Source organism: Centruroides vittatus, unplaced genomic scaffold (genome assembly GCF_030686945.1).
Source record: "Centruroides vittatus isolate TY-2023 unplaced genomic scaffold, ASM3068694v2 contig_1175, whole genome shotgun sequence".
NCBI classification, from domain to species: domain Eukaryota; kingdom Metazoa; phylum Arthropoda; class Arachnida; order Scorpiones; family Buthidae; genus Centruroides; species Centruroides vittatus.
The window spans coordinates 209513-226335 of NW_027120753.1; the positions used below are offsets into that span (position 1 = coordinate 209513).

The following is a 16823-nucleotide window of genomic DNA, read 5'->3' on the forward strand; positions in this document are numbered from 1 at the left end:
ATATTTATTTTGTTTTTTATTTAGAAATATTTTTGTAATTTTTTTTATAAATAATTTATTACAGACTGCAACTGTCACTGCACTAGGATCAACTCTACGTGCACAGAGACCTGCAGTAACTGTATCCAGTTGTACTACTACTACTATGACTGTTCAGGAAATGGTGGCTGCTGCTGCTGCTGCTGGTCAGATGCGATCATTAACAACAACAACCGTTACAGGAGTAGTATCTGGAACAACACCCGCTGTTGTTTCTATTGCTGGTCTGTCTCCTGCACAGTTACAACAATCCCAAAGAATTGCAACTTCAGGACTTGGTGTAGCTGGTACTGTTACAGCAGGTAATTAAATAAGTTTAGATCTAAAATTTAATAAATTGAACTGTTGAATTTATTTTAATGAATACTACAAATTATGTTGATTTTATGATAATTTTGCTAAATAAATACATTTATTGTCTTCAAATTCTGCCTTTAAAACTATGTTGTATTATTTGAAATTAAATTTGTAAACTTGAATTTGTATAAGAATATGAAAATCTTATTCCAAACTCATCACTTATCATTCCTTGTAATTTGAATGTGGATGTTAATGAAGTGATTGAACTAAAAATAAAGTTAATGTAAAAGAAAATTAATGATATAAAAATTATTGCTTTTCATTTCTATTTGATTATTGTTAGTTTACTGATTATTAATAAAAAGAAATGATTAATTATCAATGAATACTTGCATTTTATAATAGGTTTAAGTGTAATTAGGTAAATATGAGAGGTATTTTTTGATTGAGTAAAATGAAATCGCTATTACCATTATCTGAATTAATACCACAAATTTTATTTCTGTTGGAAATTTATTTCCATTTGTGTACCGAAACAGATTGAACTATCATATTTAAATGTATGTTTTTATCAAAATTGCCTAAGATTATTCTTAATTTTATTTAGGATTTAAGTTTAGAAATTTTCTATTTAGTGCATGTATATGTGAGTAATATTTCATAAATTATGTATTGATATGATATGTAATTTAATAAAATAGAGGTTCTAGTAAATCACAAAGAAAGAATTAGAAATTCAGACGAAAAAGAAAAAAAAGGAAACATATTTAACTCTGGTTCCTAAAAAAATTGGTTAAAAACCTAATAGAATTTTTTGGATTTATATTGATAGTTAATAATAATAATAATAATAGTCAGTTTTTCAATTAAATACTTTTAGGACTGCAAGTTAAATCACTGTACAAAATACATTGCAACATTTTAACGAACCAGAGTATTTAAATTAGATTTGAATGTTATAGAATCATCTGTTGTTGTTGTTATACATGTCTTTCTTAAATCAGTATATTTCTCTGGTTATAATAAATTTAAAGCTAATATATAAAGCATTAACTTTAAAATTTATATATTTATATAATAATAATAATAATAATAATAATAATAATATATTTTAGCATCCCATTAATAATAAAATTATTATGTAGGAACACCTACAAATCAAGCAGCCAATACAGGCCAGTTAACTCAGCGAAATTTAACACCTTCTCAACTTCAGATATATCGACAATCTCATCAATTATTAAAACATCAGCAAAGGATTCAGGTATTTTCATTTATGTATAAATATTTAAAATCAGTGTGTCATTTATTTCATATTCACTGTTTATGGTAGGATTAAATGTATTAAATCTATACCCACAAACTATTTTTATTATTTTAATCATGAATAATGAGAAAATAGAAAATTCATAAATGTACAAACATTAAATTGACTGCTTTCAGTATTTTTGAAACCACAAACGTATTAATGATTAAAATAACAGATCATTAAAATTCTTTCATAAATCACTAAGTAGACAATATTGTCATTTTATTGTTAAATAAGTTTAATAACTTGTCTTAATGGTCAATAATTCAAAAAATAAATTAACAAGTTATGTGATTATTTTCAAACAAATTTAGAATTTCATTCCAAAAATTTTAAAGATCAAGAAGTTGCAATATATTTTTAAAATTTATTTTTTTTTTATTAGATATTTCTGAGATTTTTAGAGATTTTGAAAATCAGCTTTTGTATATATTATTCTATCTTATCATAATATGTTTGTAACTTGTTGATGTTTGTTATTAAGATTGAATTGGGTAAAGTTAAAAAAATAAAATAAAAATTTAAATTAGTTTTTAGTGAAAGTAAGTTTCTTGAAAAACTTTGGTTTCATTTTCTTTAAGCAGGACATGGAATTGTATTTATAGTAGAGAATAATTGACTTAAAGACATGAAACATTTTATTTTAGTTTCTACATACTTCATTTTATCTTTTCAATTTTTAACATTGTTACAAAGAGCATAAATGTAACATATACACATGCTACATTTATTCTCTAAGTGTATTAACAAATATGGAACAAAATAAACTATATTGAATAATTGAGATTCTATTGCATGTTTATTTTTTATCTTTGAAGAAGCGCTATTTTGCCTTTAATTAAATAAATCAAGGAAATTTGTTGTCATATTTCAGATAATACCAAATATTTTTATTATAATCTGAAATAGTTTGTATAAAATTAAATGAAATAAAATTTATTTTAATTTAAATTTATTATAGTATTTTAATTGAACATTTTTCAATTTCAGGAACAACAGTTAAAACAACAACAGCAGCAACAACAGTTAAAAAGATTGCAAGTTGCTACACAACAAACCACTACACAGGCAGTTGCTGGAAAAGTTGCTGTTAGCGTAAATTCTCCCCTAGCTGCAAGTGTTGCAGCAGTAGCAGCTGCAGCACAACAAAGAATTGTTCAGCAGCAGACAGCTGTAAAAACAAGAGCTATGACTGATGTTGAAATGACTCATTTATTGAAACGACAACAACAATTACAACAACAACAAAAAGCAACAGCTCAGGTAAAATTTTAAGAACTAAATATATTTTTCAGAAGTAAATTCACATTATAATAATTTCTTCTTATTATTACTGTTATTATTACATTTTAAGTTTTGAGGAACAGTTTACCACAGAATGCACTGGCCTGTTATGACTATTAGTTTAATTAATATCAATAGTTCAATATTTTAAGGCAGGATATTTATGACATATTTTGATTATTTTTTTTAATTAAAATAAGCTATATTTTATAAACTATTTAGAAATGAAATGATCATACTATTAATATATATATTTTACAAATACATTTTGTAACATTACATACAAATTATAATGACTGACATGTAGACAACAAATATTAATATTTGCTGTGATAGATAAAACAACTTTATATATTATTTGTTGATTTCTTAAAAATATCTTAAGATAAGAGGGTTACGTTTTTTTAAATAAGTTGTTTTATTTATTTATTTTATTTTTACATAAAAAATAAAAAACTAGATTATTAGGACACAGTACTATTATTAAAACCTTTAAAATTGTACTGCATTTTAAAGGTTCAAGTAGTAATACTGTGGTTTATTATAAGTGCAGTTTTCAGAGATATGTGATTATAAGGATAATATGCATAGTTATATTTTCCCTGACAATTAGATAATTATAAAAATTGTCTAAAGAAACATAACTAGATTTCATATAATTCATATAACTGATATTCTATAAAAGGTTTTTAATTGACAACGATATTTTTAATTAGAGTTTTATTTGTTCTCAATTTTTTATTTATTTTGTTTTGATTGTGATTCTTGAATAAAATTGATTCTTATTATAATTTACATTTAGCATATAGAAATTAGGATTATATCAAAGACAAAGTTTTTCTAATTCTTTTCTAAAAGAGCATAACTTATTTATTTATTTTTTGACTTCTTACACGATAATGAACAGTCAGCATACCATTGAAATCTTCATGATTTCAATGGTATGCTGACTGTTTATGATATTTTTTATTATATTACATTGCTGACTGTTCATTATATTTCTTACAAATAATTTGTGAAAATTCATACATTTTATAAAAATTTTATAATTCATTAATTCAGGACATTATCATAATAACCATGTTTTCTTGACCAATGCACAACTTTTATTTTTTTGCACTTTTCTAGTCTCAAAAATTGGGGTGTGCATTAGAATTGGGCACAAAGTTGACTTAATGCAGCTCAGTTTACATTGTTTGTTCTTTAGTTTGCTCAGCAATTTGCATATATTATGTTGTTGGTGTAGATAAACATGGTACACATTTCTCCCATTATTTTGGTTTCAGTTTTAGGACATTTTGATGCTCTTTTAAATTACATCAAACTGAATGAACAATGTCCAGCAGACAAGTCTTTTATAAAGCTATGCTTAAGTGGAAAATTATATACTATGTTGAAAGACATGTATATAGATATTTTAGTGTGATATTTCATATCTGGTAAATTTCATGCTTGTGAAACCAACATATGATCTCACTGTTACAACATTGATTATATGGTAATTTTGACTGTGGTTTTTGTATTGGTTTGGAATGTCCTCTGTATCTGATAATGGAGTGAAAAATGAATACATTCAAAAATTGTTTATTACTGATTAATTTTTTGAGATTGCATTTTCAGTGATATAGAGCATGAATTAAATTGCAGGCTAACTTTTTTTGTGGTTTTGACATCTCAAAAATCAGATACACATCATAATGAAGAAAACACAATAAATTATTTTTTAACTTATGGATTGATACTAATTTAATTTAATAAATTTCAGATATTTTTTTCTTACTAAATATTTTTATTTTATATATATAATCAATATTTGTTCACATTCCTAAAATATATTGTATTAATGAGAGTAATTTAGATTTTTTAATAATTTATACATTAAAATATTTTTTTATGAATAACAACTGTAGACAAAAATCTGTAAAATTGTGTAATTGATTAAATTTTTTTAGTTAACCACTCACATATTAGCACATGCTCAACTTCAGCAACAACAACAACAGCAACAGCAGCAACAACAGCAACAGCAACAGACACAACCTTCAATTGCTGGTGCAGTACAAACATCAATGGCAACCCTTGTTAAAACTGTGTCTGCTCCTACATCAGTTACAATACCTGTTTCTGCTGTAACAATGTCAGGTGTAAATATCAATGTTAGCTTACCACAGGTAACTTCACAAATTTATTTTTAAATATATGATATACAGAAACTAAATTCTAAACAAGAAATTTTATTAAAGATAATTTATTTGTATAGAAATAATTATGATTTTTTTCAATTATATTAATTTTATAGATTCATAACTAATAATGATATAAATTTATTTTAATATATATAATTTATTGACATAAAGCTAACATTCGAAACATGCTTTGTCATGGTTATTGAGAATTTAGTCATATACAAAGAACTGTTTACAAGTTTCCTTTAAAAGATAATAATAGAATTTTTTAACCACATTACCCTTTCTGTGTTTAAAATTCTTTTAATAATATTTCAGAAATATTGAGGTGGGAAAACTCTTCAAAAAATTATTTTTATTATGTTGAACAAAATACATTCAGAATGAATCTAGTGTACAAATCATATTTTTGAATGGGCAGATAATGGACAAAACACTATAAAAAAAAAAGTAAAAAAGGATTTTCTTCTTTTGTTGTTTTGTCATTACACCATTAAGGTTTTTAACAATTTGAAAGGAATGGAAAAATAATCTGTTCCACAGATGTTTAGCTATGTAAGTCATGTATTTCTTTTTCAAATAATCACACTAAATTTCAGGTTCTACATGTACAAAAATGTACTTTTTGTACATGATTCAATAGTACTTTTTAAAACACCGGATTTTCCAAATTATGGTTCCTCTCCTTTTTGGACTCACAAACTTTACCTGTTGGCATAAGAATTTTTTATTTTGGTATAAACAAGGATGAAACACATTAATTCTTATAAATCTTTTTTTGGGATGTCCCTTCTATAATAAAGGCCATTATTCCATGAATTTCTGCTTTGGAAGAAATCATTTTATCATCTTATATGATGTAAAGGTTAACAGGAAGTAGATTTTGCACTAAGAAGATTGTGAGAATATATTATCAAATAAATAAAACAGTATCTAGCAATTTAGAAAGCTAGGGAAAATCAGGGAAATGTTAGGGAAAATGACAAAATTTTTAAAAGACAAGGAATTTGCAGAATGAGGTAAAATTAACATTATTTTAAAATTTTATATTACAGTTTTAAATAACTATTACAATTACTTTTTAAAAAAATTACTATTATTTAAAACAAATAAAAGTTTAAAAATAATAATAACTGGAAATTAATCTTCAGTAGTTTCAGAGGAGGCAAATGCTCCTCTGAAACTACTGAAGATGAACTTAAGTGACAAGATAGTTTTAAAAAGTGCCAGTAGGTGTTTATATAGGTTTGTGGCCAAGTCATCATTGAATAACCACAAGAGCAGTAGTGTCAGAGTGACTTACACATTTTTCTACAAAGATTGCAGAAACTTTGTCAGAAATTACTTCAAAGATCTTGCAGAAAAGTACTTTTTGGCACAAGTTAGTGAAAGCCATCAATTGTCTGTCTCCAGCAATGATTGTATGGTCCTCTTCTGTCAGTCTGTCATGTCTAGACATTGCACTGGAAATGGTCATTAACAGTAATTAGATGGCAGCAACCATAGCAGATAAAGTAAAAAAAAGAGGTTGACAACTTTGTCGTGTCTCCAGAAACAATAAATATGATACAAGTATTCAAGTCCCAAGACAGACTAATGTAGTTTATTAAAGTTTGTTACACAGAATAGATTAGTATTGCAATCTTTCTAAGTTTGTGTGAAAAATCATTATACTTTCATTTGGAAATGCTTTTGTGGAAGGTGGATCTAGCATAAATAAGGCTTTAATAGTTGAAAATATTTGGGAAAACTCATGGTTGTTTTGCAGGAAGCATACATTGCCATTTGTAATGCAGCTGGCTTACTAAAGGTTGACATAATGAAGGCAATGATTCTTTCCTTCTGAAATGCTATTGTTTTTAAAAAAGAAGTGCTGAAGTGCAAGTAGCAAGAGCAAACTGAGGAGATAGTGATAACAGCAAAGAGAGCAACTCATTAAATAAAAGAACTGTGGGAAAAGAAAACTGTTGAGAGAGACTGAAGTCAAATCAGTGATCTAGACATAAATTAGGATCTTTCCTGATATTAGATTAATGCCATATCAATACTAATTAAAGTAATCATTCAATCAGTCCTATTATCACCCTTAAACTAATTGAAAATTGTGCAAATTTTATTTGTAACATTTTACAGTGCTTTACAAAATCATATTATAGTCTTATACAGTATATCAGTACTGTAATGTAAGCAACAGATACAAACTGAGTTAAAATTTTAAAATTTAACATTATCCTTATTTATAATGTCAATTTTAATTTTTTATTATAATAAAATTCTAGTATTGAATACTAAGGATGATTACTTTTAAATTGCAAGATAGCTTGATTTTTAAATTAGTAAGCATTTTCATGATCTGGAAATTTATCAAAAGTTACCTGGAAAATCTGAAAAATTCATGGAAATTCAATCTGAAGTAATGCTAGCACCCTGATAAAATTATATTTTCCTGAATCTAAGCCACTTCTGAAAAATGTAATGATAATTAAATGTAGTTAAGATTCAAATTATTTACTGAACCTTGTAAATATTAATGTGACTGTTAAAGGAATGATTTAATGTAAGCAACGGACAATATTAGTTACTTACATTAATTAGTAATAATTTCTCTAACAAACACCAGAAAAAAATATGATATTACAATCATATTGTTTTTGGTGACAAGTGATATGTGTATCATTGATGATGTAAAATAAAATACATAAATTTTAAATAAATTTTTTCCTTTACTATATCATCAAATTGTACACAAAAATGTATAAGATTCACACACTGATTTAGTACATAGTTGTTGATTTATATACTGTCGAAAATAACAAGTTATTTTGTTGTAAACAAGAATTGGTTTATTAGAGTTACTACAAATTAATTAATGTAAAATAAAACTCAAATATTTTCAGACTATTAATTGTTTATAGAACTCTTTCCCCTTAAAGTATAATTCTTAAATGACTACAATATATTCAAAAATCAAGCATCTCTTTCAAACTCTTCCTAATTAATAATTTAAAATTTGCAAGTTCAAAGGAGACAAACTTATAATGATAATTTTTCAAATACTATATCATTATAATTCTTATTTTACAATATAACAGTTATTAAGCTTATAAAATATAAAATTAAGGATTTTTTAGTTTAATTGTATAAAATAAATTCTTTGATAGGCAAAAGGTACAACTGTAACAGCTAAAGGTGCTGCTACAGTTACTCCACAGCAGTTACGTCAATTACAAATACAGCAGCAATTGATACAACGTAAAGCCCAGCTACAGCAACAGCAGCAGCAGCAGCAACAACAGCAACAGCAAAAAGTAGCTTCTCTTACTCAGGTAGCTAAGGTAAGACTTTTTGATTCGTCTTTTAATTGGATTTTTGATTTTAGATACCTTAAGTTAAATTAACATTGTTCAAATACATAAATTGTAAAGTAATTTTTATATTTAATACAAATCAATATATATATTATTTACTATTCATTACTCGTAATATTAGTATGAATGTTACATTAAATATTTCTTAATTTTACAATCAAATTTTTAGCTAAAAGTACTGAATATCTGATAGATAATTTAATGGAATAGTTTAAAAGAAGTAGTAAAATTTTTTAAAGTCTAAATTTGGAATAAAGAAAACATTTTTATTCCATTGAAAATATTTAATATTGCAGTTTATAAATTTATTGATGATGCTTGTTGTATTGTCAATAAATCTGTAAATTGCAACATTATTTGAAATGTGTGTAAGAATAAAGATAACTTACATCAGCTTTAAGAAATTAGTAAGTGCTTTTCAGAATTATCTTACTTAGTTTAAGTTAATATAAATTAAATAAAATATATATAGAGTCAGAAAGAGTGAAAGATATAAGATAAAAAAAATATTTATTTTTATTTATTTTTAATCTTTCTCTTATAATTTAGGTTTTATTTTTTTTAAAGTTAATTTTTATATCAATAGGTTCTGAGATAGAAGAAATTACTTATTGTCGTAACAGAGAGTTAGGCTATTCACCCTTTTACAACTTATGCACTTCTGCCACGGTTGTACTACTGCTGGAAGCAGTCAGCAAAGCCAATTTTCTTGCATCCACCTTGGGATCTGTTGTCATGGTTGCTTGAATCTTGTCAGATGTCATCGAGATCTGTTCTGTTCCTGGATTACTTGTCCAGGAACAATGTGTCCTTACTCCCACAACCACTCTACTCTTTAGTACCTGTAGACTTCTTTCTTTTCTCCAGGTGAAAGAGTAAAAAGATCAATGTTTCACATACGATGAGGTTCAAGCAGCCATGATAATGGCTCTCAAATAATTTCTTAACACCACTTAATTAAATAACTTCTTACAATTTCTGTCTCAGAACCTATTGACTAAAGGAAGTATATACATATGTATATATATAGTCTTTTAATTTTGTATTGATTAATATTTTTTGTACAATATGTTATTGCATATTTCAGTTTTTTATCAGCATTTTTTAAAATTATTAACTATCATATTTTTAATCAAAAATGAAATAGTCTAAACTGTATTTATTTTATAGATTAATTTTATCTCTCCCTCTCTTTTATTTTTACTTACACATTTTGATTCTTAATGATTAATATGAGAAAATACATTTTATGTTAGTAGTTAGGAGTGATGTTTATTTAATTTATATGGAATCTTAAATTTTTTCATAATTTAGTTTAACATTTATTAATTATTTATTAAGAATTTCTATTACTAATTAAATTTTCATTTTAAGCTATCAGAAATCACGATAGCTTAAAAATACAATCTAATATTAAAATTCCAGATTCATTTTTCAGATTTTTTTGTATTAATACACTTGATTGAATTAAACTTTTTTTTAATGTAAAATTGAGGTTTCATAAATAGAACATTTTCATTAATTGTGATAGATTAAAAACTTGAAACAAATGAATACTTAAATTTAAAGTTTTCAGTATGATTCTGTTAACGTTTTTTCAAATGCAATTGACAAATATTCTTAAACTTTTGTTTCAAAGTTATCAAAGAAAACTGAAAATTTTGGATGAGCAATATTTTTATAGCAATTCAAAATATTATATTTAAAAAAATACAATGAAGTTTATTTTAATTCAGTAATGGCTAACATTTTTCTTGTTTGGTACAAATGTTACATAATGGAGATGTAATAATATAAATGAAAACAATGCTGTTATATCAAATCTAGTCTATAGAATAGTTATACAGTTAAAGGAGAATGTTATTTAAATAGATAGATTAGAAGAAAACAATGTCAGGTAGTTTTATAAAATAAAAATTTGATATTATAATTGTAGAACCTTTTCTTTATGATTTTAATTGATGACTTTGTGGTGTAATGCATTTGTTATTTTATAAAGATGATGCTATCAAATTGTTATTTAAAACATTAGAATTAATATTATACACCTTTCTTTAAAAAATTTCTTACATGATTAATCTATTATCTAACTATCATAGATCAAGTACTATCAGATAATCTGTTTAATCTGTCATAAAATATCACATAAATATTAAATGGTTATAAAATTTAATTCTTTTGTTTATTGTGATCTTCTCTATAACTTATTGATTGAAATAATATTTATAATGAAGCTTTAGATTTATAATTATTCATATTATTCTTGTAATAGATTTGATATCATTTTTTCTTTTATTTATGATGTTTTTTTTAAAATTCACTGACAGTTATTCTGAACTTATAAGAGTGCATCCATGTATTTGATAAGAATGAAATAAAATCACAATTTATTATTGCATCTTTTAACTAGTAGAAATTCATTTCTCTGCTTTAATTTTTTTGTTTAAAGTTACTCTTATGTTTGTATGTTATAAGTTCTAGAATATTTCTAGTATTCTTAATTCTTTCTTTGATGTAATTTTGAGATGATATTCATTCCATGAAGATGTTTAAAGAATAAAAATTTCATTCTTATGTTTATAAGCAAGTTATGTTATCCATATTGTAATGCAAGAGGTTTGTCCAAAAAGGTTCTGAAGTTTTAAAATAATGTATTAGTGTGAAAGCACAGTAAAGATGAATATTAGATTATACCACTAATCTTGATGAGTTTGTTGCTTCCCTCTGTTTTGTTTAGTCTGTATGTTGTATAAGTAAGAGTGAAGAGATGTTTAATGGTTCTGGTAGATTGCTGCTGTTGTAAATTTTATTTCAGTATGTGAAGGATGTACACATGGAAAAATTTTTGTTATATTAAAGAAATCTCAAGTTGTTGTAAAAGTTGTTAATGCAAGTATTCGGTAGTGAATCCACAAGCTAAACTCACTGTCAGTATATAAATGACACAAATATTTTAAAGAGAAATGAACATTGATTGAAAATAATGTATGAACTGTTTTGATTTAGTTTACAAATGAACTGTTAATTTCAACAGGCAACCAGCATCTCTGCAATGTTGTCAATAAAGAGTACTATTTGAATGTGATCAAATGTCTACAAGAGGTAGTGAGATAAAAATAACATGGATGAATGGATATTTCACCATGATAACTAATGTTAGCATATGTTGTTGTGAATTTCATTGAAAGCATAAGACAACACTCATCTGACAGCTTTTCAGATCTGTTGACATTCAGTCTTTAACAATATTCTTTTCTCTTTAAAATATTTGTGCCATTTGTACTTTCAGTTTGTTGCATTAACATCTCAAACAGATGTCTTTGTAGAAGTTTAATTTAATACAAAACTACACACCCTTCCACACACTCGAAATTTTACAACAGCAAAGAATTGCTAGAGGCACCACACACTTTTCACTCCAGCTTACTCAGCATACAGACTAAACAAAAAGTGGAAAGCGACTGAAATTAGCTGACAATCCGACATCCATTAGATATTAATGTTTTACGGCATTCTATTTTAAAATAACAGAATGTTTTCAGACAAATCTCATACTTGTTTTAAGTTTGTACTTTTTGTTATTTTTTAATTTTTGATGTCTTGACTTAAAATCAAAAATATAAACTTTCTAATGATAAGTTTCTATTAAAATTTATAGATTATTAATCTGTTTATTTAATTTGATTATAGAATAATTGCTAGGCATAGAAATTTCTTATTGTAAAATAATATATTTTAAAGTTGTTGTATTTAATAATAATAACGATATAATAATAAAGAATGTTCTGTTGTAATGAAATTAATGTGCCATTATTTGTTACTTCAAAACAATAAGTTGTGCCATGCTAATTTCATTATGACAGAGAATAACATGTTCCTGAAACATAATTGTGAATATATCAAGTTCAATATTTAACAACTAAATATATAATGTTAACTTTATTCAAATTATTTACAGTATAATTAAAATTGATTTTACTAAGATGTTTTAGTTGTTTGTTTACTCAAAAGTATACATTCAAATCATTTCTTAATAAATTCTGTAAAATTAATTTAGTTTGGTTGATAATGTATGTTTTCTTGAAGAAAATAATACAGGATAATAATAAAATATATATTATATAAAGAGTTTTATTTTCAAATATATTTTATGTTTAAGATAATGATAGATTATTAAATTCTTAAATGAAAAAGTTTGGATAAAAATTAGTTTTAATGCCTTACAATATACATGGTCTGTGTGTTATTGATGGAATAAAATAAATTTCAAAGTAATTACATATATTAGTTATAATAAAATTATTAGATATTTTAATCAGTATATTATTAATTAGAATTATGTTTTGGGAAATATTTTCTCTTTTTATTTTAAAACAGTAAAAATCAAATTAAAAAATAATTTTTATTTTAACATAATTTAATAATAATTGGTACATGCATAAATGCCATTAAAAAATTAGACAAAGCAAAAAAAATCAACATATGTTGTTTGACAACTTAATTTAGGGTAAGAAATCAGCATTACCAGACCAATTGAGTACTGTACAGATTGTTCAGCAAACACCACCCCAAGTAAATGAAATTACAGGAAATTCTCTCCCAGCTACAACAGCATCGACTGTTCAACAAATTCAACAAGTCATTAAACAAGTTTTGCCCCAGCATTTACCTTTTGTAAGTTATGTTTTACAGTTAAATAAAAAACAAAATGATATGGCTTCCTACAATTTAAACAACAAAGCATTCCATCAAAATTAATTTTATATCTATACTATTTTTCCTATGTTACTCTCAATGCAATCTCTAACATCTATCAAATTCTTGAAAATACTTAGACTTTAATATAATAATACAATTTAAATAATAAAGAATGCAATTACTTTCCAAAACTATTACTACGGTTATTCTATCAATAAACATAGAAAGAGAATCGAAATTTTCTTCGTCCAAATTTTTTTTGATAAATTCTTTCTTTATAGAACTTGTTTAAATGATGTTTCCTAAAATAGTATTGTTCTAAATTAATAAATTATTATTATTATTATTATTATTAGTTCTAAAAATATATAAATCTTGTAAATTATCAATTAATGTAATTAGTATATTTAGCAATCTTGATTCATATTATTCTTCGAGTCCAATGTAATAAATTCTTCTAAATTACACAGTTTTAAAATTTAAGAAAATAACAGTTAACAGTTTTATTATTTTCAGAATTTTTAATTCTATTTTAATATTTTCAATATATTTTTATTTATGTATTGTTGTTATCCATAATTTTTTTATATTAAAATTTTGTTTCAGAGTTGTACTAGAACTGATTTCATCAACTTATATTAATATGTTTATTTATAATTTTAAAAATTACTTTAATATGTAATAATAATATAAACATATGTCGGATAAATGTCCTTTATATGTTTACAAGAATTTGCTTTGAGTGTATTCATTTTAAAACCGTTAGGAAGATTGAATTTTTCGTTTAAAAATTCCATTTTCGGATAAGAGCATACATTTTTCTGTTGAAATTGGATAAGAGCATACATTTTACTTTTGAAATTTAGTGACATAAAAAGATCTTTTAATGAAACTAATTTGAATAAAATTAAATTTAAAGTTTAATTTCTTTTTACTAATTTTATAATTGAATATGAAGCTATGTTACAGAAATTTACACAACTTCAGTGCGTAATATTTTGTTAAAATTATTACTTTATTCTTATTTACTTCTTAGTACTTCTTAGTAGTAATGATGATAATTTTAAATTATCTTAATTTTATTATTCTAATTTGAAAATTTCAATAACATAATAGTGAATGCCTTATTAACTCATATAACAAATATTTAAATTTTTATTACTTAAAACATTAACGGATCATTTCGATATATTTAAAAAAAGTAATGAATTCAAAGTATTCATATTTTTTGATGAAACATATATTAATTTATATTAATTTTATTTGATATTGATTCAAATTGAATTAAAATGAAACAGGAATTTAGAAATAAAAAATCGGGAAATGTCTTTACAAATAATTTATCGAGTAAATAATTAAAGAAAGAAAATCCTATTATGCATTTGATAAATGTATCTTTTACAGTAATTAATTTTTATTTCTAAAAGATGCAAAGACAAATCTGTGTTGACAGTTATCAATTAGTATCATTACAAGTGTAGTTAACATTCGCTAAATGTAATTAGCAAATGTTAACTACACTTGTAATGTTCATGATAAAGTAAAACAGATTGGAAGACTCAGAAATTAAATATTCACAGATTTTTTTCTGTATTTGGATCTTTATTTAGTTATAAATTTTGAATTTATGGATTTCTAATATACAGTATACGAAGATTGGATGCTCTTGGATGTAAGCAGTCCTTAAAGTAGTTAAATAGTTTATTTGCATTCTTGATTAGTGAAATTTTGTTTAATAATGTAACAGAATGAATTAATACTTTTGCTAAATTTTGGTCATTATTTAATAAATCAACAGTTTACAGTTGCTAAAGCATAAAAATTTATTATAATTTATTACATAAATTATACAAGTATCTTTAAAATTTATAAATTTCTTATATAAAGGTTCTGCAGATTATAGTGAGATAGCATGAAAATTAAAGTTTGTCATAATTTGTATGCAAAATTCAGTAAAATTGAACTTGAAAATTGATTTCATCTAAATTGGAATCATACAATTAGCCTATTTCAAAGAAAATTTATTAGAATATTTAAGAAGTAATCTGGAACTATATATATAGTTATATGATGATATATATATATAAATCATTTTTCATTACATTTACATGCAGTTATTACATATATGTCTAATGTAAGTTTTTTAAATAAAAGGTACATTTTAATCATATTTTATAGATTAAAGGGTTACAGAATTAGTTTTTCTTTTTGAGAAAAATTTATGTAAAAAATTCATGTATATATATATATATATAGTATGAAAATAAATATACAATGAAGTATTCATTTTCTGTCATATTGGCAAATAATATCTTCAACGTGACTTTTGTCTTGAAACACAGTTCCGAATAATTTTTAATTTGTTTATTGTTTATCAGACTAATAATTGTTGCATGCTTAGAAAAACTAAATATGAGGAAATTGTCCATAATGTTAAGAATTAAAAAAATAAAACATTGCAACTATCCTATCCATTTTCACATTGTCTTTTTTGTCTATGTGCAGTAATGTCCAAAGTTCATTTGTTTGTGAGGACTTTAGTATGTAATGATGAGTGAAAATATCTGAAAATAAATATGAAGAAGTAAAAGTTTTATTTAATAAGTAAAAGAATTAAATCTACAGAGACTTGTTTTTGCTAAACAGGATATGACATCACAATTATAATCTCTTGTTTTATAAGCTTTAAACGTGAACAATAATAATAGTAATAATAATGCTAATGATTTGCATCTACATCATGTAAGTCTAGTGTCTTATCAACTTGGAAACAAAACTTTTAATGACTTATATGCTAAACACTAAATTTTTCAGAGGCTGAATTTTTGGAAACACTTGAGAAATATTATTTGGACAAGCTGTTGGTGTTTAGGACTACATGTTCGCCAAGTTTCACTGAAATCGGAATCCCAAATGTCAGACCCTCTCCTTGTTGGGTTGCAGTTTGAAAAAGTTGTAGACTTATAAATTTTCACTATCTTCCATTAATCCTTCCATCTGTCTTTCTTTAATCTTGAGAATGAAGTTAGATAGATGAAAGATGAAATGAATATAGAAATGTTGGGGGCAGGAAGCCCCAATTAACTATATATGAATTTCTGATGCAAACCGGAGGTCATATTATTTTAATTAAAAAATTTTCCCTGAAAGGAGTCAGATGACCAGCATGACTGTATTGCTAACAGGAAAAGGATGTACAAGGGCAAGGCACTACTAATTTGAGGTGGAGAGTATATATTATAAATTAAAAATATGATTAAAAATTGCAGCACAAGCAAATATTTATTGTGACAATGTCACAATAAATATTTGCTTGTTAGCAATAGAAATAATTTTTGAATAATTTTTTAATGAATAATTCTGAGTAATGTATTTGATTACGATGCTTAAACGGTATTTCACATGTACCGTCATGTCAAAATTTTTGTTTTAGTCTACTGAGAAAAGATGAAAGTGAAAAAGTTACCTTAAAGAATTCCCGAAATTTTCTGTTGGTTGATAAAAAATCCCTATCTGGAAATGTTGGGCAGCATTGCACAAAACCGCCTTTGGTTCTCAATGTTACTTCATACTTTTCTGCCTGAGCTTGCTGCATGATGTCATGACATCCCTAGGTGTTTAGTGCCCAGGACTCCCATC

General features: G+C 24.8%; 1 protein-coding gene across 2 annotated transcripts in view; it reads left to right on the plus strand.

Annotated features, from left to right (window-relative positions):
* dom (domino) overlaps positions 1–16823 on the plus strand; it is a 179706-nt gene that overhangs the window by 152660 nt on the left and 10223 nt on the right. Inside the window, exons 40-45 of one of the 2 annotated variants that reach the window (XM_067279421.1) lie at positions 65–341; positions 1485–1603; positions 2639–2911; positions 4885–5103; positions 8280–8453; positions 12993–13160. In XM_067279421.1, coding sequence (XP_067135522.1) covers positions 65–341; positions 1485–1603; positions 2639–2911; positions 4885–5103; positions 8280–8453; positions 12993–13160 — 1230 coding nt within the window. The remainder of the gene's footprint in view (positions 1–64; positions 342–1484; positions 1604–2638; positions 2912–4884; positions 5104–8279; positions 8454–12992; positions 13161–16823) is intronic. The other variant, XM_067279424.1, reaches the window with a different exon arrangement.